Here is a 24,413-nt window from a genome sequence, read left to right as displayed (position 1 = left end):
ACTTCATTCATCACAATTCCAGTATAAGCTGTTGGTTCTTCCATTCATGCAAAGTCACCACCTGGATGATATACTCTTGCAAAGTGCTCGCTCAGTAATTCCACAATATCGACTGATTCGGTTACCTCCCTACCCTCAGCATTTTTTAAGATCATTCTACCATGAGCATTTTTTCTTTTACTTGCAACATATTGAAAAAACTGTTTGGGATTCTCTTTAGCCTGCGTGGCCAATTTCCTTTTGTAATCTGCTTTTGCTACCATCCTGGCCTGAGCTTTATACTGTTCCTGCACCTGATGGTCACCCTTCTCCTTAAATTCCCTCCACAAATGTTTCTTTTTTTGCAGCTCAAGCTTAATAGTATTATTCATCCATTTAACCCCTACTTGATTTATTATTTGGACTCTTGGTATACAGTCAACCATTGCCTCCTGCAAACAGTTCTTAACCACCACCTCCCATGCACTATCAACATCCAGCCCTTGCAGTTTTACATGCCATGGCATTGAGCCAAGCACACACCTAAGCTTGTCATACTTACCAGCCCGGTAATTCCACATGTACCCTGTCTTAATTGTAAATTCGACTCCTTTAGCCACCTCCCAAGTCATGACCTTATGGTCACTCTCACCAATAGGTGGCAACATGGTCATGTTCATTACAGCCACATTCTCAGTTGCAATTACTAGGTCCAGCACTCTCTGCCCCCTGGTATTTTCCACTACATGTTGCTGTAGATAGTTGTCCCTTAATAACTGCATAAAATCCAATTCCTTCCTCCCATGTGCTCTCTCCTCTTTCCAGTCAATGTTACCATAATTGAAATCACCCATAATAATTACCCTCCTTCCACTCATTTCTTCTATTTGCTTATGCATACTATCCCCACCATCCACTCCATCACCCGGTCTATAGCAGCACCCAATTGTATATTTTGTTCTGCTAGATTCTATCTGACACCAAACAGCCTCAAATGTGCTTTTTTCCCCATCCTGCAGTTCAACTTCTATACTCCTTGGCTGAAGCTCATCAGCTATCATCAATAACACTCCTCCACCCCTTTTTATTCACCCTGTCACTCCTGAACACGCTATACCCATCGCATTCAATCCCACTAGCTTTATCATCTTCTGTCAGCCATGTTTCACTAATGCCGACAACCTGTGGCCTGGAAGTGCCAACCATGGCCAAAAACTCTTCCTTCTTGTTCCTAATACTCCTGGCATTAGTGTACATGAATTGCAGAAGCCCATTTGTCCCATCCCTACTTTGATGCCTTATACTAACTATCCCATTCTGATTTGTTGTTCGTTGTACTCGCTCGGGCATAATATACTCATTCATACACTTAACTGCCTCCCTAAAGTCTGCATATCTACTCCCCCCTCTTAATAAATCTAGTTTCCCTGAGTCTGTACATCCACTTCCACATCATTCATCAACACTCAAGTCTCCGTACAACACCAACTCCATTCAAATGTAACCCATCCATCTTATATAAGTCCTTTCGCCCATCAAACTCGTTCCACACATCCACAAATTCCACACCACTCTCCATGCATAACCCACACATAAAGTCATTGGCAATTATGGCCCTCCTTCTAAACACTTTGCTGTCATACCACGGTAAGATACTCACCATCCTAACTCTCTCACTCTTCTCTTTTGCTACCTCAAACAACTCCCTCACATCCTCTATCATTTCCATTTTGTCCTCTTTCAAATCATTCGTTCCTGCCACGATTATCATCTCTTTCACCCTCTGTTTTTGCAGTCGAATAGATTCGCTGACGTCCTTTATGTTCGCACCCGGCTGGTACGACTTCGTTAAACTCTCGATTATCACGCCTCTTAATAGCGAATCCCCATACAGCACTCGCTCCTTCATTTTATTGATTTACGAACATTCTATTATTTGCCTTCACAGTTATTTGTTGGTACGTTCAACACACATTTTTCCATACGCTCCAGTTGTCTTTTAGCTCTGTGTATCGCACCATTCAAACGGGCAATTTTGCTACTCGCATTTATCTCACCATTTTCATTATCGATCAAATCATCCATTCTTTCTGCGTTTCTACCTTCATTTACACTTTCAGCGACGCTCTCACACCTATCTGGCACTACCACGCAATTCTCTAGCACACCGCCATTTTCTACATTCTGACTATCGTTAACGATATCACTCTCGACACACGAAACACGCTTGAAGTCCTCATTCTCTTTACACTTTCTACACATATTAACTCCACTATCACTTTCTAACCAGACTCCCACCGCTCTTCGCAAGGCATACATCTCACAGACAGCACATTGCATAAATTCGTTTACATCAAAACTCTTAAACAAACATGGCGACCTGGCCGCCATTTTTTTCTTTATCGGTGCCATGTGTACACTATCTTTTCTTAAAAATAATAATTAAAATAACAGAAAACACGCAAAAATTGCACAGACACACCAAGAAACAAAAAGCAAACAATACTACTTAAAATTCTAGTAAAATATCTAATGTTAACACAAAATAATACTAATCTTTTCAGGAGCTCTCGACAAGCCGACGATCTAATCAGTGCGACACCCTTGGAGGAAATGGAGGAAAGAGTGCTGTAAAAGGAGTTGGAGATGATAAAGGTGACATGAAAATGGGAGAAAAGGATATCCTTGAAGTATGGAGTAATTACTTCGAACAATTGCTAAATGAAACAAGCAGTGATAGCACTGTGATAAAAAAAACACTCAACAGGCATATATTCCAGAATACATATCCATACTTGAAGCAGAAAAAGCCTCAAAGGCTTGAAATGTGGAAAGGCAGCAGGAATAGATATTAGACCAGAAATGTTGAAGTATGGAGGTATAAAAGTCTTACAGTGGCTGCATTGCATAGTTCAGAAGGCCTTAACAGGGACGAATTCCTGATGATTGGAGTAGAGCTCTCATAGTACCCATATATAAAAAAGGGAAATAAAACTAAATGTGAAAATTACAGAGGTGTTTCCCTTCTGAGTGTTCCTGGTAAGATTTATGCAAGTATACTTGAGAAACGGTTGAGAAAAATTGTGGAAGAAAAGCTTGGTGAAGAACCAGCTGGATTCAGGCCAAATAGAGGCTGTCAGGATCAAATCTTCACTTTACAACAAATAGTTGAGAAATCATGGGAATATAACAAAGATCTGTATTTAAGTTTTGTAGATCTGGAAAAGGCATATGACAAGGTGCAAAGAGAGAAGCTATTCAATACGCTACAGTTATATGGTGTCAATGGGGCATTATATCAAGCAATACTTAGTCTTTATTTGAGTTGAAAGTCAGTAGTTAGAATTCAAGAAAGTACAGGAAGATGGTTTAATGTTAAATCTGGGGTCAGACAAGGATGTACATTATGAAGGAGAGTGGTATTAAACGTGATATCAAAATAGGAGATGTTGATGTTAGCTCTTTGCTTTATGCAGACAATGTTATACTTCTAAATAAATCCGCTACAAGTCTGCAAGATTCTGACTAAATTGAATAACTGTTGTAATAGATATGGTATGAAGATCAGCAATAACAAGACAAAGACAGTGAAAATAGGAGAAGCATTGAAAATGTCAACTGCATTGCGAATGGAGAACCTGTGGAAAAACGTAAAACATTTCAGCTACTTAGGCATGATTTTTAGTGAAAATGGTAAATTAAATATGGAAATGGACAACAGAATCAACAAAGCTGGTATGGTAGGAAGTCAACTGAATAAATTCATCTGGAATAAGAGAGAAATTAGTCGGAACACTAAATTCACTGGTTTGAACACTGTCCTGTTTACAACACAGTGTTCAAACCAGTTTTAACTTATGGATCTGAGAGCTGGGTCAGAAGTAAAACACTTCACCAAAGACACTACAGATAGTCCTGAGAAAGGTTAGGAGGCATGAACAGATGGCATCAATGGCAACATCATATTAAAAACAAGGATATTAGGAAAGAACTCGACATTCTCAGCATCCAGGAATGCATTACCAGAGCTAATCTCAGATGGTATGGTCATTTAAACAGAATGGGCGAGGAAAGATTAGCAAAACAAGTGTTCTCTGTGAGGTTGACAGGAAAACAACCCAGAAGACAACCAAGATTGATATAGGTGGATTGATATGGTGAAAAGTGCCTTAGATGATAGAATATAAGATCTGATAATGATGTTGGAGTCTTGACAAGTAACAGACTGATTTGGAGGAAAATTATAGATAGGAGGTTAGTAATGATGTAAATTTTTCATGTTTCAAGGGTATATCATATTCTGTATACCCTTGAGGGTACATGGCAGGAATTTGATGATGATGAAAATATCAAGATGATAAACATTACAAAAACTGAAGATAAATATATGTACATGCTTGGAGTACTAACTCTGAAAGATTGTGACAGAATGGTAGTAGAAAATATTCAAGAGGAATGTACTCAGGAGTAGATATCAATACTTGAAGTAGAAAACCGATCAAAATCTTTTATCTTTAACATCAGAAATGTGAAAAGGCAGAGCATATGACATTCAACCAGAAATGCTCAAATATGCAGGTATAAAAGTTTCACAGTGGCTGCAAGGCATAATTCAGAAGGCATGGTTAGATCTAGAAGTCATTTTCCAGATGGATACTATGAGAGCTGTACTGTAATCATCTATAAAAAGGAAAATAAAACAATGTAAGAATTAAAGAATTCCTTTACTAAGCGATCAGGGATAAGATATGGAACACCTTAACTGCATAAAAGTACACTGGTGTCCAAAACCTAAGGACAAGCACTATTTCTGAAGATTACAACTTCAAATTCAAACGAATCAGCTTGCAGCAATTTGTATAACTGATTTTGAATAGAAAGTGGGTACACATTCAAATTTTCGAATCACGTGCAAAAGCGTCATGTGGTAGCACTCAACAGGATAAAAGGCAAAAGGCTGTGCTAAGCAAATTGTGTTTGAAGGAAGCTCTTTTTGTGAAGGGATAAAGTTGCAAACTTAGATATCCTGTAATTGTAATATCTCAAAGACATCATCTAGATTATTTCATGTCTGGAACAATTGTTGGAAAGCTTGAAAAAAGCCACAGAATTACTGATATTGCCTGAGAGTTTGGAATCTCATATAGTGTTGTATCCAGGCTCTGGGCAGTGTTTCAAACCAATGGAATGTGTTCCAGACATTTGCTAAGAGGTCTCCCTTGCTCTACCATGAAGTATGACAACATATTTTTGGTTACAACAGCAAAACATAATCAGTGCACCATGGGCAGGTCAACTCCAGTGCAGCAAAAGTATGCAGATATCTCAACAAACCATGGCAAGGTGTCTGTGTCAAGTAGGCCTATATGTCCAAAGTCTGCTTCCCTTTATCCACAGCTCATTCTAGAGCATGTTTTCAGTGGTGTTGTATCAATAAAAATTGGACAAGACACCAATGGACTAATGTACTATTTACAGATTACAGTTGTTTTAGTCTTTCCTCTGATTCTAGATAACATTTGGGATGCAATAGGGAGACACACTGCTGTTTGAAATTCCCCTCCAGAAAACAAAAGCCTTATCCGTGCTCTAAATGATGAGTGGACCAGTTTCTTCAAGAACTCCTGAACAACAATGTGAAAGCTGCATTGCAGTTCAGATTAGACATATTCCATACCGAAATGTTTCTCCACATAGTTTTCTGTAAGCACTATACATTAATTTCTTAACTACGTCCTTAGGAAATTTGTAACTTTGGCCAAAAATGTATTGCAATTTAATGTTTGAAATTTATAACACCTCTTTTGTATAACATAATTTATTAGTATGCTGGCAATAAATTTATTTCCACATTTGACTATAGTCAAAAATTTTTTCATATATAGTAAAAATGTAGTTCATCCTTAGATTTTGGAAACCAGTGTAGTTGTTCCCCCTTTGACCAATTGTTAATTGAAAATTTCCAGGTCAACCAACCTGGATATTTTCTAAATTTTGTAGGTTCATAGATTTTCTTTCAAAAATAAAAGATATAAAACTTGAATCTGCAGATGATTGTTAGTTATGTTGCACTGAATCTCTTTTAGCAAATATTTTTCTCATTCTTAGATATTAGAATTTTTATCCCAAGAAATTTCAACAGACATTACAGATTCAAATTTAATTCAAATTTACTATCATCTCTGTATATTTTTACCTTACCTAGCGAGATAAACTTTACAAACAAGTCAAAGGAATTGCCACTGCCTTACCACTATCCCCAAATCAACAAGCTTTTATCTGGAATGTTTGAAAGAAAATCTTAAATTCTAATAAAAAAAAAAATCTCTTTAGCTGCAATATATGCATGATATATTTATTACTGAAAAAGTCACAGAGAAAAGGCATGATTCTTTCTACATAAAATTAATAATGCACACCCAAAAAGTTAACATCTATGTTGGAAGAGGAATCATATCATTAGAAATAATGTTATTTTTGGATATTTTCTGAGAACATGAAACTGATCACTAATTGTCTATTTCTGTTTACTGTAAATCTAAATTTACAGGCTGCTATATACATCACTCTTCAACATACCAACTTTTCTCAAAAAATATGGAATTATTAAATCTCTTTTATCCAGGGTCCATAAAATTTACTCCTCTGAAGAATCTCCAAGAAATGGGAAAAGCCTCATTGACTACGTCATTGTTGATAGTGATATCATCATGCTGGTTAGAATACAAGAGTGTACAGAGGATTTGAAATTGGAAGTGACTACTACTTAGTACTAAGCAGGATAAAAATGGATATCACATTGAAAAGAACAGTCTGTAGGAAAGTTTTAAAAAGAATTCAAGTTGAAGAGCTTTTACAAGTAAATTGTAGACTCAACTATATAAGCATTATTGAAGAAAAAATGAAACAAATTGAAAACAAGAACCAAACCTTGGGGTCTCACTGGCAAACTTTGAAAAAGACATTCACTAATTCAGCTAGGGAGGTATGTGGTGAAGTTGTATGCAAGGATAGAAAAATAAATATCCCATGGTGGACACAAGAAATTAAAGAAGCAGTCCTGAAAAAGAAGAAAGCATTCCAAAAGTTCCTAACAAATAAGTCAGCAGATGCCTTAAAAGAATACAAAAAGAAATGTAAGAGAGCTAAGCGATATGTAAAAGTAGCTAAACAAAAATCTTGTGAAGACTTTGGTAAGAGTATGGAAAAATAAAAATCTGAAGGTGACAACATATTCTGGAGGTTATTGAAGAAGATTAGAAATGGAGGAATGAGTACTGTAAAAGGAATCAAAGATGAAAATGGTGACATGAAAAACAGAAGATAAGGACATCCTAGATGTCTGGAGTAATTACTTTGAAAGATTACTAAATAAGATGAGCAGTGATAGAACTGCACTAGGAAATTTTCAAGAGGATTGCAAAGAGGAGTACATATACATATCAATACTTGAGATAGAAAAAGCCATCAAAAACTTGAAATGTAGAAAGGCAGGTGGAGTAAACGATATTCGACCAGAAATACTTAAATATGGAGGTCTAAAAGTTTTGCAGAGGCTACACTGCATAAATCAGAGGGCAGAAGGTCAAATTCCTAATGATTAGAGTACAGCTCTCATATTACCCATTTATAAAAAAGGAAATAAAGCTGAATATGAGAACTACATAGGAATTTCTCTACTAAGTGTTCCAGGTAAGATTTATGCAAGTATACTTGAAAAGAGGTTGAGAAAGAGAAACTTTGAGAACAAGCTGGGTTCAGCTCAAATAGAGGTTGTGAAGATCAGATTTTTATTTTAAGACAAATAGTTGAGAAATCGTGGTAATATGACAAGGATCTGTACTTAAGTTTTGTAGATCTGGAAAAGCATTTAATAAGGTGCCCAGAGAAAAGATTTTCAAAATGCTACATTTATATGGGGTGAATGGAACATTACACAGAGCAATACAGAATCTATATTTAAGTTGTCAGTCAGCAGTTAGAATTGAAGGAAATACAGGAAGATGGTTTGATGTAAAATCAGGGGAGTAACACAAGGATACCCATTATCTCTGCTCTTAATCATCATCTATATGGATCACATTATGAAAGAAAGTGGCATTAGACCTGATTAGAATTGGAGATATCAAACTGAGCTCTTTGCTTTATGCAGATGATGTTGTCCTAAACACATCTACTGCAAGTCTCAAGGATTCTCTAACTAAATTGAATAACAACTGTAACAAATTTGGCATGAAAATCAGCAATAAAAAGACCAAAACTATGAAAATAGGCAGAAGCATAGAAAACTTTAGCTGCATTCTGAATGGAGATCCTATAGAACAGGGGTGGGCAACCTTTATAAGTGTACATGCCAACTGAAATTTAAAATTTTGGGGAACATATTATTATTTGGTGTCTTTTAAGTATTGAGAGAACCTTTTCAAATAATCAAAAATCATATTAGAGCAGTAAAATCAAATAATATTGGAAGAGTGATTATTAAGTCATGTAAAGTTGAATGAATGTAAAAATTAGTGACGGAATTTTTACTTAAAAGTCCTTTTACCCTGTTGATAGCGTGAATATTTCTTATTTGCCTTTAAGTGTAATTCTGCTGCCATATACAGCCACACAATTTAAAGACACAATTTTTAATATTAGCAAAAGAGTAAACAATAATTCTGAATTTTTTTATAAAGATCCATCAGACATAAGTTTTTTCAAGTTTTTCCAATATGTTACAGTGCACAATCTCATAATCGTTTTACTTGACTAAAGCACAATAAAAGAAAATAAAATTAAAGATATTCTTTTATTAATTCCTTACGAGTAATACATAAAAATTACAGATAAAATAAAATGTTATTTTACCTATATAATATATTAAACAGAAGTTAATCTTTACCATTTTTAAGCACAAAACATCAAATCAAAATGAGAGAAAGAAAAATTGTGGACATTTTATTTATTTAGCATCAGTGCTGCATCACTGATGACAGATAATTTATATCAGATTTATATTTTGTAACCTTTAGAGATATGCATGTGCTACTAGTTTCATCTGTAAGGCTACTAAGTTCATCACTGAGAACAATGATTCACAAAGAATATGTAGATGCAAAATGGATAGTAATGTTGTTGCAAGGGTTTTTAAACATGCAAAAATTTCTGGAATAGCATTCCAAACCCTTAGTACCTCATTTTCTGCACTCTCTCTGTTACTCCCATCTCTAATCACTCCTTTTTCAATAATTTCCAAGTCAATTCCGAGGTCAACAAATTTCTGCCTCCAAATTGAGCTACTTTGAAAATCAATCAACTGCAAGTTGACTTCATCCAGTTTTATAGTGTCTGGAAACTAAATGAATTTTGCAGTCTCTTCTAATTCTCTGAACTTAACAAATCTTAGAGGGAACTGCTCAACAGTTAACACAATGATGTTTAAAAATAGCTTTTGAAGACATTGGCATTCTGTTTTGTCATCCTTTTGGAGATCATTGATGTATTTCTTTAGGTTTGGAAAATACCTAAATCTCTCACAGTCTACATCCCTCTTAAAAACTCCTAGTTTCATTTCAAATGCCTTTATGTCATAACATCAAGAGATTACCAGAACCCTGTAGTTTAAGGTTCAAGTCATTTAAATGTTCGCAAAAATCTGCAAAAAAACATCAGTTTACAAACTCACACGATGTCATACATTTCTTTATAAGACATTTGTTGATTAGTCAAAAAGAGATTTATCTCATCCAGACATTCAACAAATTGTTTCAGAACAAGACCTCGACTAAGCCGACGAACATTGTTGTACATTATTCCTTTGTACAGCGAATCCACCTCATTCAATAGATTCTGAAATTGTCTTTTATTCAAAGTATGTGCTAATTAACAACCTTAATTACTGTTTGCATCACTTTTTGAAGTTTCTTTAGGGTGAGATGTTGGATATGCATTTATTTATTTAATCATTTTTTAAGGTGAAGCCCTGGGGTGCGTGCCGGAAAAACATTGTTGGCATGCCATGTTTGGCACGTATGCCAAGGATTCTCCACCCCGGCTATAGAACAAGTAAAATATTTCAGCTATTTAGAGACAGTTTTTAGCGAAGATGGCAGGTTAAATCTGGAAATAGACAACAGAATAAGCAAAGCTGGTATGGTGGGTAACCAGCTGAATAAATTTATATGGAATAAGAAAGAATTAGCCAAAACGCCAGATTTGCACATATATACAAGATAGTGTTTAAACAGTTTTAAGTTATTTATCTGAGAGTTGGGTTAGAAATAAAGGAGAGTGAACCAATGGCATCAATGGCAGAATCATATTAAAAATGAAAATATTAGAAAGGAATTTAGCATTCAAGAATGTGTCAGCAGAGCTAACCTAAGATGGTATGGCCACTTAAATAGAATGGATGAATAAAAGTTAGCAAAACAGGTATTTGATGCCAAGATGGCAGGAAATAGACCTAGAGGAAGACCAAGATTTGGGTGGATTGATTTAGTCAGAAGTACCTTAGAAGCACGAAATGTTAGATATGACAATGGAGTGCTCAAAAGTGTGTTCACTTGTGAGCACTCCATTACACAGTATCACAATATTGTGATATACTAGCACCAAATAACTGTTAGAGATATAAAAACTTGTGCTACATGTATGTCTTGTAAAATGAAACTAGTTATTTTGTAATCATATTGCTGATGTAAATTACCTAATAAAATTATCACATTCATGTTAGCAGTTTTTCATAAACTTTGCCATCCAATATTTTTATATTTTGTACATAAAAATAATATTCATGACCAGACATAGCTCTGTCAGTAACACCAATACCCTCTGGATGGAAGGACTTTAGGTCCAAATCCTGTCAAGGATCTGAAGAACCTTTAGATGGACAATTCAACCTAATATAAGTTAGTCTCATATGAAGATGATGGAGATGTTCCACCAGCAAACAAACACTGCCAGAGAATAAATGAAATGCTAGATATAGCAGACTATGTACATAGTATTGCCTACCTTATCACAGAATTAATTATGTTTCTATGAAGCCAAGTTATCTGGCCTTAAGAGTTGTTATGCTTAATCCACTAAGGAGAAGATGGAATTAGAAATGTTCATATATTTACTTCTGTTTATTAGATCATTTACACTTTAGAATAGAAAATCAACTTATCCGTGTGTAGAGACTTAAGTGCTGTGAGAACATCATGTTGGGGGGCTTAATGGATTGTATACAGCACTCAGAAATGATTAAAAACAGAATTTAATTCTTCCTATATTACCAAAAATCCACAAATCCAATTCCCCACTAAGACCTATAGTAGATGCCACTAACTCACCTTGCTACAAACTGTCAAAACAGCTGGCCAACTCTCTGACCGCCCCCCCATCACTGGACTTTCCACACCCATATCAAAACCCTCATAGAAAATTTAACCTTAAATAACACAGACATATTGGTAAGCTTTGACATCTCCTCATTGTTTACCAATATTCCCTTTATTGATACCTTAACACTCTTAAAAAAAAAAACGTTTTTCCTTCTGACATCTTAGATCTCTTTTCCTTTGCCATCTATTCTGGTTATTTTTCTTGGAAGAACAAAATCTATAAACAGATAGAAGGAACCACCATGGGTCCCCCCCCCCCCTCCCTCGATCTTCTTTTGAAAAATCTTCCATATAAAGATTTTGAAAAATCTTTATATGGAAGATTTTGAAAAATGAGCCATAAACTCAGCCCCTCTCAAACCTTCCATCTGGCTAAGATATGTAGATGATGTGTTCTCTATTTGGCCTCATGGCCCAGACACATTAGAAGCCTTCCTCAGTCACCTCAACATCCTACATCCAAGAATCCACTTCACGATGGAAAAGGAAAAGAACAATTGCTTACCCTTCCTAGACACCTTAGTTACAGGCCTCCCCAACAGTACACTTTTCTGCATGGTATATAGAAAACCCATGCACACAGGCAGATACATCCACAAACGCTCCCACCACCCTGCTCAACAATATGGCATTATTAAAACTCTTACCAAGAGAGCTCACAATCTTTGTTCCAGTGGAACTGCCCTTACAACTGAGCTTGACCACATACACAACACTTTCCTCTCCAATGGCTACAGTGATCACAGCATTAGAAAAATAATCAGTTCCTCCCCCATTCCCCTGTCTTCTCTTCAAAAAGAGTTTAGAAATGCTCACCATACCCTACATCTATGGCACATCTGAAAAAATAGCCAAGATTTAAAAAAAATACAACCTACACACAGCATTTAGGCCCTACCGCAAACTTGCTACCCTCATCCGCTCTACCAAAGATCAGCTCCCTCCTCTCTCAGTGCCTGGAGTCTATAGTACCCTGTTCCTGTAAACTGGCATACTTTAGACAGACAGACAGATAGATCAGCTACTATCCGCCTGGAGGAACATAAGTCATAATCTGCAAGCACGACTATGGTCAGTCAGCCTGGTTAACCATGTCTTGGATACAACCCACAGGATCTCATGGAAAAAAACCACCATGCTCCACCACAGCAAATTCAAAAGAGAAAGACTATTCTTAGAATCAGCAGCAGTTCTCAGGAATCAACCAAATCTTAACAAATATGGTTGCATTAAGTTTCCTAAGATTTGGGAAATGCTTATCATCAGAGGTCCCACTTTACATTATTGTTTGCTATTTGTTTTTATGTTACATTGTTTTTTTTGTAATCCCTGAAGATGTCTCATTGACTGAGATGAAATATAGGAAGAATTAGATTCTATTTTTAATCCTTTCTGAGTGCTGTATACAATCCATTAAGCCTCCAACATGAAAATCAACTTATGAAATTTCATAGATGGATAACACAAAAATACGAATCCCTTGCCTCGAAGATAATATTGCAATGTTACTACTCAGAAATGATTTAGTCTTTAACTGCTATTTCGTAAAATGGCAATGGCTTGCATCATTCAGCAGACATTCACTATATCAAACCATTAAACCGGCCTGGTTGGCCAAGTGGGCATGGATGTTTGCGATTGTCTGTGAAAATACTGGTGGTGGTGGGAAGTACATGGTGTTGGCGTAGATGATGATGTTAGTCGCGGTTCGTTGTAGTTGGTGGAGACAGAGTGTTGTAGAATAGGTGCCCTCCCTCGATGAGTCTTTGGACCCTAGAGGTGTGATGTAATAATAATAATTATAACACTCTCACCATGACAAGTTATTGAAAAGTCCTAACTCTAGCCTCGGGCACAATGCTGTTCCAAAGGAAATACAATAAAGCAAACTATCAACTCTAACAAAACATTCATGTGGCCCATTCAAATTTGCTATAATGAGAATCAACTGTATCACACTCATGCAGTAAACTTGGATTAACAGCAATTTTCTTTCTTTCTTAATAATTATGAGCAGATAAAATACTACTTCTACATTATTTCAATTCATAAGAAATTTAAATGACTTACTTTGAATGCTCTCTAATTCCTCTAGTGAGGTATTAATCCACTTTTTTAACATTAGGAGATAATATTCTCTCTAAACCAAAAAAAAAAAAAAAAGAGTTCAAATAAAACATAAAATAATACTGCTAATCCATATAAGAATATGTTCAAAAACATATATGAATTGGATGTAGATTTCAGTGTTAACCGTGACAATGCAAAGCATATCTGTGTAGGTTTAGGCTAGTTGAGCCATAGGCTTCTGGTTAGTGCATAGAATTAATCTGCTACACTGAGCAAATACAACTGTATATGTTTTATTTTGTAGTGTTATGACGTTGTTTTCTTCATGTTGTGTTCTAATCTGCCATCTTGTTTAAGTCACTTTCATAAAATAAAACACAACTAATTGTAAATTGATCACCAATCCAAGGGTAGAGAAATTTCTATTATACTGTGCCACTCTATCCTTAGATAAGTCTATATGAAACAGTACGATCAATTCAAAGTTAGTTAGCAGTACTTTCATTCAATCAGGCCGAAGTATTTATTTTCCTTCTGGGATTCCTGCTAGATTCCAATTTTTGTGAACGGTGCAGTAATAAGAAATTCAGGCAAACACAATAGTTAGATTAACCAATGAAACATTTAATATAGGTCATATAACACATACACAAATTTTACTTCTAGTTTCTATATACTAGAAACAAGTCAAACATTAAGTTTAGATAATCTCAATAGCACAATCTTCCAAGTCTTCACATGTACTTTCTCAGCTTCTGGGTTACAAAGTTTCTACACTTAAATTAATATAATGGAACATCCAATCTAGTCAGTTTTCACACAATTCTCAGTCATGCTATAAGTTCAAAATATTACAAGCACTAATAGCTGAAAATATCTTTCAAACAATTCTTATCTCCAACTCTCATTCACAAAGAGTTTCCACAGTTAAAGTAGTGTTAAGCATAGCGTAATTAATACACAATTCTTCAAGCATAGAAATAATACACTATGATAAACCTTACCGGAAATAGTTCCTAATACATCAATTATGTTGTGAGCAAACCTTTGGAACTTATTTATCTTACTTAATAAAACACATCTACAAGACTTATCCACGGTTATACTTAAAGCACTATCAAATGCACTTCAGAATTCTAGACTTCAATTACAGGGTACTTCAACTATCGTCGTTACCACTCATAAACTAATTAAACACCGTGAGGTTCTTTTTAGAGCAAATCGGAAATAAGCCACAATTCTAGAATAGCCGGGTTCATTCAGAATTCTTCCTTAAACATCCAGCTTTTTATTTTATCCGATTGTAGTATTAATTTCCCTTTCATTATTACTGCTGATTATACTTTCAGCTAACTATAAAGCTCGTTTCGTCCTTGCTCACTTATAAAAAAATATCCACTCAACTCCTACCCTTAAGAACCTTTTATTTACTTCTACTACTCTAGTTTATCTCCTTGCTACCTTTTAGTTCCAAAATTCCGTTCCGACTCTCCTACTACGTATATATTTTCTCTTCTTATTTAGCCCACGCTCCCTTCCACTCACGCTTGTTTATTTCACGCATCTCTATGACAACCGATAAACGTAAACATTCTCGCAAATGTTACATTAGGCTATACAACTACATTCAGTTATTACATAACGTTAAACTTTCACAAACAAGAATAAATAGAATATTTGCATTTCAATAAATGCATAGTTAAATTACAAATACAAGTTCTTATAATATTGACATAACAATAAATAAAATAACTTATTAATATTTAATACAGTCTTTTCATTATTCATACATATATCTTTGATTAAATAATTAAATATTAGACAAAATTAAGGCAGTTATATGAATATTAAATTTTAAAATAAGTTATATACATTAAATAATATTTACAAGTCTAGCCTTTGTGATGGAAGATCATGTTGGATTCTGAAGCAAATAATAATTACTCTAATCTCTACATAATCAGAATCCAACAGTAGCAATTTGTATAATGTATGAAAGTAATCTGTAATAGTAGTTTCATAAATTGCTTTTGGTAAATCATATACTACTTGATTTACTGAAAACAACATATAAAGATGGATTGTACCCAAGTCTTTGGTTCCATCAATTTAAAAAAGGGGAAAAAATTCAATCAAAAGTAATTCATGTTCTGGATGATGATCAACATTAAGAAACAATGAAAACCAGAGAAAAATTATGCAATTTATTTTAAACAATTACAAACTTGTACGACTTGATTTTAATCAAAGATGAGGACATGAGAACATTCAGCTTTCGCACGACATCTGCTGAGTGAGTGAGAGGGGGGCAACATTTTTAGCCAAAAATTTAATGCTACTGATATACATGGATTTGTACAATGCATTGTTTTTCTTTTTTTTTTTTTTATCTTCAAGGCTGAAAAAAAAAAAGTTGTTAAACAAAAGTGGACAAAGACACTTTTTGATGATGCTCAAAATGGACATCAGTAAATGTTAATAAATGTTTCCAAGAATGGCCAAAAATGAGCAAAGTGTGTTACTGTTAAAGAGACCAAGATCTGAATCCTATGAATCTCATATTCCTTATTTAATCATATCTGAATACTTGATTTTAATAATATACCACATATAATATACATATTACCTAAGAGTTTCCTAAAAATTCTTGATCCAACCTAATTGCTTCTAGAGAAGATGCAATTAGGTTAATGACTTGTCTCTCATCAGCTTACTCCACCCCAATTCAAACATTCAGTTTCTGCTGTGTGTATTTTCATCAAGAATGGATGAATAATTTTCCTAGTATAAGTAATCTCCTCCGATGTGCAATGGCTATTCAACATCCTTCTACACTTTGATTCCCAACACACACACACAATAAATTTTTCTTACTTTTCATTCATTTTCTCTCTTTTACTACTGTCTATAGAACAGTATCCTTTCTTAAGTATTTCCTGAAGATTACAATGTGCAGGTCTCCAAGATCATTAACAAATTTCTTCTTTTTATCAAAGTTCTTTGTAGGTACCTTTCATGTGTGGGATTTAGCATTAAAAATAATAATACATTGGGATTAGGAAAAAAACACATGTACTAGTCACAAACTTTAAAAATGAAATTCTAGCATAACAAAACAATTCTTGATAATGTTATTTTTTGACCACTGAATATTACACAAGTAAACATATAAAAACTGGGTTTAATTGATCGGAGATATGTACGGAGATATATAGCCTACTAGTTTCGCCTACTTTACTGTTGGCTTCGTCTGGGCACACAAAAAGCAACAAAAAGTGAATTTGAATTTTGACAATATTTAGCATTTGGTTATGTTTTAACCTGATACTTTAGCTCGTTTCTCTTTTAAACTGTTTTTGTTGCTTTCTGTGTGCCCAGACGAAGTCAACAATAAACTCAGTGAAACTAGTAGGATATATATCAGTAAATATCTCCAACCAATTAAACCCAGTTTTTATATGTTTACTTGTGTAAAAACTATGCAGAGTTAGATCCCATCTCTAACAGTAGCAGTATTTGCTATTTTGGATTTTTCTCCTTGTATATGGAAAATGTTTTGCATATATCAAAATGTACACCAAACATTCTTAAAAACATAATTTTATATTCTTATAAGTGTATCTTGGAAAATACATTATTACTATTACAGGGACATCACCAAGTGATGATTTGTAGTGATGAAGTGATGTATAAATGATTTTACAAACCATTCACAATATGTACCTCCTTCAATTCTAACTTCTGAAATAATTTAAATACAGACTATGTATCGGTTGATATAATATTCTTTGTACATCACATACGAAGGTGTGCCGAAAAGTTGTAATAATCACCATGAAGGAACTGATATAGAACCATGTAACTTACTCATTATTCTGCATATTCCCCACGAAGTGTTATACACTTATTACAACTCTGCTGTATCATTTGCAATCCTCTGAGAAAAAAGTCTTTCCCTTTTGCACAAACTAGTCCTCAGCTGCAGATATGACTTCATTATCTATGGTAAATTTTGTTCCTTTCAAGTGTTTCTTTAAATTTAGGAACAGGAAAGTTAGATGGAGCCAGGTCTGGCAAATAGGGTGGGTGGGTGGGTGAGGTAGATATTGAAGTCCAAGTTATATATTGTCTGTTGGGTTTCATTAGCAGTGAGCACAGGTTCATTGTCCTGCAAAAGCAACACACTTCTGTTCAGTTTCCAACAGTATTTTTCCTTCAGAGCTGCTGAATAAACTGTTGCTATAACAGTTTCACCTTTTTTTGAGGTACTTGGTATGGATAACACCATCCATATCACTAAAGACAATGGCAAGAACCTTCCCTGCTGACTTTTTGGTTTGGAACTCCTTTGGCCGTGGAGAACCTTTGTATCTCCACTCCATTGACTGTTGTTTAGTCTCTGAGTCATAGCGATAAAGCCATGTTTCATCAACAGTCAACAATACAAGCCAAAAAATTTGCACTGGTTTTCTCAAAATGACCCAAACTCCCTTGATATAAAGCACATGCTCTCTTTTGTGGTCATCATTCAAACATCCGGGGACCCACTTTGCTAAGAGCTTCTGCATGTCCAGATGTTGATGGATAATGATGCCAACTCGTTCCCTGGATATCCCCCAGCATCTTTGCAATATTTTTGGCTGGTATTCATCTATCATCAAGGATCATGGCATGCACTGCATCGATGTTTTCAGGTGTGATCACTGTGGGTCTTCCTGACCTGGGTACATCTGTTGTCTCAGGATCCCTAGTTTTAAATTTGGCCACCTGCCTGGCAACAGTTGGATATGCTGGGGCACAGTCCCCTAAAAGTCTCACACAAAGTTTGGTGAATCTCAGTTGCTTGTAGCAAGAAAAATTTGATAACAACCCACACCTCTGTCTTTGAATTTCTTCAAAATCTCTGACATGTCTTCTTATGTATCCTAAAACAAAAAGAACAAATTATTACAATTTGATGAAACATGGGGATTAAAGGGTTTTACGATATATTCTTTCTTATGGTTATATCAGTTGCTTTAATATCATTTTAGTTCTACGTGTTTATCAGAATTTTTCAGCTCTCCCCCCTCATAATTGTAGAATTTTACAAAGTGGGTTAAGTGTCAGATAATCCAGAAACCCTGCTCTGGCAAGAAAGCAAACATGGAACTTATTAAGGCTTCAGCTTTTCAATAAGTAGGATGTATATTTGGCCCAATGCAAGTGTGCATTAAGCCTTGCCTTAAAAGAATTCAACCCTTTGGTCTTCACTAATAGCAAAAATAAAAATGTATTTATTCATACTCATACTTTCAATAAGTAGGTCTCATTAATACTAAATAATAAAAATGAACTAAATACCTAAAGACATTTAAGAATAATCTTTCTGTGCTGCATTGGAATTCAAACATCATGACGGGATTCAAATTCACCTGCAGGTTGGAGAGTACAGAAGTTATCCACAAAGATAGCTTCTGTACACTCAAATTATTAAAGGGAGACTGTATTTTTGCTAGAACGGGGGGGAGTGAGAGGACAATAGTAGAAGTTACCGAAAATTGCAGCAGGGGAAGGAGATGTAATAACATGGTTTTCTGACCTTATGAGTATGAGTATGAATAAATACATTTTTATTTTTGCTATTTGTGAAGAACAAAGGGTTGAATTCTTTTAAGGCAAGGCTTAATGCACACTTGCATTGGGCCAAATATTAGAGATGAAGTTAACAGCACCAAGTGCACTGGCTTGTCACAGAAGATCTAATCTAATCAATTAATTGGTTACAGGGTAGCCGATAAGTCATGAAGGGATTTAAAATTAGTTTTTCAAAACTAATAAAAAATCTCCAGGTTCTGTATTTCATTATAACAAAAAAAAAAAAAAAAAAAAAAACAATAATCAATAAATAAAAAAGTGATTAAATGTTTAAACCCCTTTGTGGGCCACCCTATATTAATTAATGAACAAAGGAAGTTATGCATTCCTGAATTAATATTATATATCCTTCTTGGCACAGTATAATGAAGATTTTAATCAAGTAGTATCCAATTACATTTTCCACTAAGTTGTTAAGCCCAAATAGCTTTCAATGAGAAACTTGCTTTTCTATAAACTTAATTTATGCAATGGCAGTTAATATGTCTAATATGTCTGATGCATGCTTTCATTGGACACTTTGTTTTGAATAAGAAAAATGAATAGCACTACAGAGATGCTATTATATGTAATGTGTAAATACCAAAATAATAAAAAACAAATACTCATAATTGACAACTTCCCTTCATTCATAAATAATGACATGAAAATATTTTTATGCAAACTCATGCGTGAAAACTTGAATTGATTTGTATTTATTTATGTTTATTTTTTAGACAATCCCAATTAAACCTACAGCACAAGCATACAAATATGCAAAATGGTGGGTTCACACTAGAAATGAAAATCTAATGAATTTTGATAGGATTAAACTCACCTACTGGTTGAATGGAGATATTATCACCTCGACCACCCAGCTATAAAATGTATGCTATAAAATACATACAAAATAAATTTAAAGATATCTGTAAATTACTTACTCGACGTTCTTCATCTTCATCCTTTTTCTTTTCAATAAGCACTTGCAATTCAGCTAGTCTTTTTTCCATTTCTTTTTGTCTTCTATACCTTTCTATCTTTTCTTGTCTCTGTTTAGAAGCTACTTGCAGGTTAAAAGGTATGGTGCTACTTTCTGAGGATGAATTGTTTTTTTCTGAACCATTTACAACATCCAAAATCAACTCAGGTTCTATATCATATGCTTTACATCGTTGCAAAAAATCTTTGAAGTATATCTAAGAAATAATGATGAGAACAAAGAATGTTCAGTATACACAATTACAAAAACAAACAAAAAATAATACAGTCGGTTCTCACTACAGCAAACACTGTTATAACAAACTGTTGAAAAATCCAAACCTAAAATTCCATTCCATAACATTTCTAACAAAATTCAATACAACAAACTATGTACTATAATCAACTGTAGTCACTCTCCAACTTATGTAAAGGTTGCATTCCATGGAATGTTACACAAGTCAATTTTTACATAGAATTTCCTTAAATGCTTATGTAGCACTTGCAACAATGTGTGCTGAATTTAACTGAACCAAAAAAAAATAAAAAAAGAAATGTTTGATGAACATGTAAATAGAATTATTTATTCAATTTTTTTTAATCTCATTATTATTATTATTATTCAGGCCTCCAAGGAGTCAAAAGACTCATCGAGGGAGGTCCTTCCTAAGACATAAAGTCTGTCAAGACTCATCGAGGGGAGGTCCCCCCCCCTGAGAAACACAAAGTCTATCATACCATTCTTTAAACTCACTGACCGTTCTCGCTCCCACCACTCCATCAGGCAATGCATTCCACGGCTCAACCACCCTCCACACAAAGAAACCACTCCTTACCCTCTTGCTCACAGTTTCCTTTCGTAACTTCCAGGGATGGCCTCTTGTCATCACTCCTTCCTGCTGTTCAACCAAGCGAAAGAACTCCCCAGTGTCAACCCTGTAACCACCTCTCAACAGTTTAAAAGTCTCAATCATATCACTTCTCCTTCTTCTATCCACCAAACTCTGCAGTCCATATTCTCTCAGCCGATCCTCATAACTATCCTTGTACAGTCCTGAAACCATCTTTGTCATCCATCTTTGTATCCTTTCCACAGTTAATTTATCCCCTTCAAATCCTGGGGACCAAATCTGAGAACAATAGTCCAAGTGTGGTCTGATCAGAGACTTATACAACGGAATGATAACCCTCTTATCTCTGCAGGTCAGTGTCCTTCTCATAATAGCAGCAATTCTCTGTGTTACCTTCACCACCTTTGCAATATGTCCCCTAAACTTCAGGTTTCTATCAATCATCAACCTCAGATCTCTTGTCTCCCCTACTTCCTCCAGTATAACTCCTCCCATAGAGTATGTAGCATCCCATCGATGTTTCCCAAACCTCAAGACCTTACATTTTGCTGCATTAAACTGACATCCCCATTCATTTGCCCATCTATCTAGCTTATTCAAATCCTCTTGCAGGGCTACCACATCTGCACTATTACTAATAATCCTTCCCAGCTTCGCATCATCTGCAAACAACTGAATATCCCCTTGCAATCCACTGGCAATGTCATTGATATAAAGGTTAAACAATATAGGTCCTAGTACTGAGCCCTGTGGGACCCCACTTGTAACCTTCTGTCTCCTTGAAACTGCTCCACCATATACAACTCTCTGATACCTATCAGACAGCCAATCCTGAATCCAGTTGACCAATCTGACATCCAGACCATGTGTTGCAACTTAAATATCAGCTTATCATGTGGCACCCTGTCAAATGCCTTTGCTAAGTCTAAGAAAATTGCAGTATATGCCTTTCCCTCATCTAATGTTCTTGTAACTTTATTATAAAAGGCTAGCATATTGCTAAAACAGGAGTGCCCTTTCACACATCCATGTAGACTCTCACAGATAACATTACCCTCATCTGCCCAGTGCTGTATATGGTCCCTCACTACTTTCTCCAAGATCTTAACAACTACTGATGACACACAGATTGGTCTATAATTAGACACTTCCAGTCTGTTACCACCCTTATGCAATGGCACTATCTTACCTTCCATTCCCTGGGCACCTTTGCCAAGGCCAGACTTTCATTGAAAAGCCATGTAAAAGGCATTGTCAATTCCCTAGCACATTCTCTCAAAACTCGTGGTGAAATACCATCCAGTCCCACAGCTTTACTGACATCCAGAGTACTCAGTATCTGAAACACAATCTCCTCCTGTACCTCCAGACCTCGAACCAGTCCTATCTCTCTAGCATTAAAACTGACTCCTCTGGGATGAAATACTCCAATAAAGTGTTCATTGAACAATTCCACTGTCCTCTGCATCAGTCACTCTATTCCCATTTTTATCCCACAATATCATTCTTCCACAGTCATTTCTCCTCCTACTGGCCACATAGCTAAAAAATTCCCTAGGATTTTCTTTGGATCTTAGGGCCAATCTCCTCTCATATTCCAGTTTTGCTTTCCTTACCACACTAGTCACTCTTCTGGCCTGTGTCTTATATTCCTCATGCATCTCTTCACCTGTCTCCTTATATCTCTTCCATAGTCTCCTTATATCTCTTCCATAGTCTCTTTTTCGCATGCAATTCCTGTTTAATATTGTTTGTCATCCACTTTACTCCAAATTGCGTCCTCTTCTTCACTCGTGGTATACAACTTACCATTGCTGATAACAAATATTCTTTCACAATTTCCCACGCACTAGTGATATCCCGGCCTTCCAATTCCTGCCTCCATGAAACTTCCCGAAGTTGACGTCTAAGACTATTATAATCACCTGCCTTATAATTCCGCATAAGTTCCAGTCTCTTTGATACTCCTGCATGTCTATTCATTTTCCAAGTCAACACCATATGGTCACTCTCTCCAACTGGTGGGAGAGACATCAACTCAGTTATTATCAACTCTTCTGATGCTATAACCAAATCCAAAACTTTTGAACCTCTTGTTCCCTCTGTTACATGTTGCCTAAGACATTTGTCCCTCAAGAATTCTAGAAATTCCATTCCCCTATTGCTGCATGCATCTTCCTCTCTCCAATTTATACTACTGAAGTTAAAATCTCCCATAACAATCATTCTTCTTGCACTTGCCAAACTTAGCTGTCTAAACATCTCCTGGTCCCCATCCTCTGTGCTCCTGGGTCTGTAGCAACACCCCACTAAATATCCTGTCTTGCCTACCTCTACCTCACACCATACGCTCTCAAAATCATTTGTCTCACTTCCTTCCAAATTCTCCACTCTTAGAGGACATAGGTCATCACTTATCATAAGCAGTACCCCATCAGCACGCTTTCCCCTCCTATCCTGACGAAAAATGCTATACCCAGCGACTTCTATTCCTGTTGTTATATCCCCTTCTGTCAACCATGTCTCAGTGATCACAATAATTTTTGGCCAGGCTGATGCTATCTGCACCACCAATTCCTCTCCCTTATTCCGGATACTCCTGGCATTAGTATAAAGCATATAAATGCCATTGTTTCTATACCCAGCATTATTCCTTCTAGACTCCACTGGGCTCAGTGTTACCTGACATTGTCTCCCTTCTCCCAAGTATCCATTCCCACAAGAGGCCACCCCTGCTATCATCCTCCCTGGGACACACTGACTCGTTCAGAACAGCAATCTCTCCAGATGCCTACGTCCTTCCTCATTCAAATGTAAACGGTCTCTCGCATACAATTCCTCTCTTTCCTCAAACACACTCCAAGCATCCACATATACCAGTCCTCTCTTGTCACACATTCTCGCTATTATGCCATTCAATATCACCGCTCTTCTGCTCAGCTCATCATCATCATACCTAGGCAACACGCACACTATTTTTCCTCTCTCTGTCTTCTTCCATACAGTCTCAAGCAAAAATCTCATATCTCTCGCTGCCCGACTTACATTACCACTCAAGTCATTCGTTCCTACCATCACAATCATCTCATCCACCCTTTCACCTCTCTTAATTGCCATAGCCACCCTTTCTATTGTTCCTCCTGGCAAACACTCCTCACGCATCCTATCTTGAACACCACGGATCATTGAGTCGCCATACATTATACCTCTTACCATTCCCTCGCTCCTATTGTTTCCATTCTCTCCTCTTCTTTCATTCCCATACCTCTCTCTTCTACTGTTTCCATTCTCTCCTCTTCTAGCAATCCCATATCCCTCTCTCATTCTGTCTCTCCTACTACTGTTTCCATCCTCTCGTCTTCTAGCATTCTCATACCTCTCTCTCATTCCATCTCTCCTACCATTTCCATTCTCTCCTCTTCTAGCACTTCCATATCTCTCTCTCATTCCGTCTCTCCTACTGTTTCCATCCTCTCGTCTGCTAGCATTCCCATACCTCTCTCTCATTCCCTGTCTTCTACTGTTTCCATTATCTCCTCTTCTA

At 35.9% G+C, this 24,413-nt stretch overlaps 1 protein-coding gene across 1 annotated transcript in view; it reads right to left on the bottom strand.

Annotated features, from left to right (window-relative positions):
* Tap42 (immunoglobulin binding protein Tap42) overlaps positions 1–24,413 on the bottom strand; it is a 113,906-nt gene that overhangs the window by 47,851 nt on the left and 41,642 nt on the right. The window contains exons 4-5 of the mRNA XM_090402948.1: positions 19,982–20,236; positions 13,425–13,494 (exon numbers count right to left, since the gene is read on the bottom strand). Of these exons, the coding sequence (XP_090259074.1) occupies positions 13,425–13,494; positions 19,982–20,236 (325 nt within the window). The remainder of the gene's footprint in view (positions 1–13,424; positions 13,495–19,981; positions 20,237–24,413) is intronic.

Source organism: Typopeltis vanoorti, chromosome 13 (genome assembly GCF_054136105.1).
Source record: "Typopeltis vanoorti isolate ZY-2024b chromosome 13, IOZ_Tvanoo_1.0, whole genome shotgun sequence".
NCBI lineage: Eukaryota > Metazoa > Arthropoda > Arachnida > Uropygi > Thelyphonidae > Typopeltis > Typopeltis vanoorti.
The sequence above is the reverse complement of the archived record's forward strand: the minus strand, read 5'-3'. Positions and strand labels throughout refer to the sequence as shown.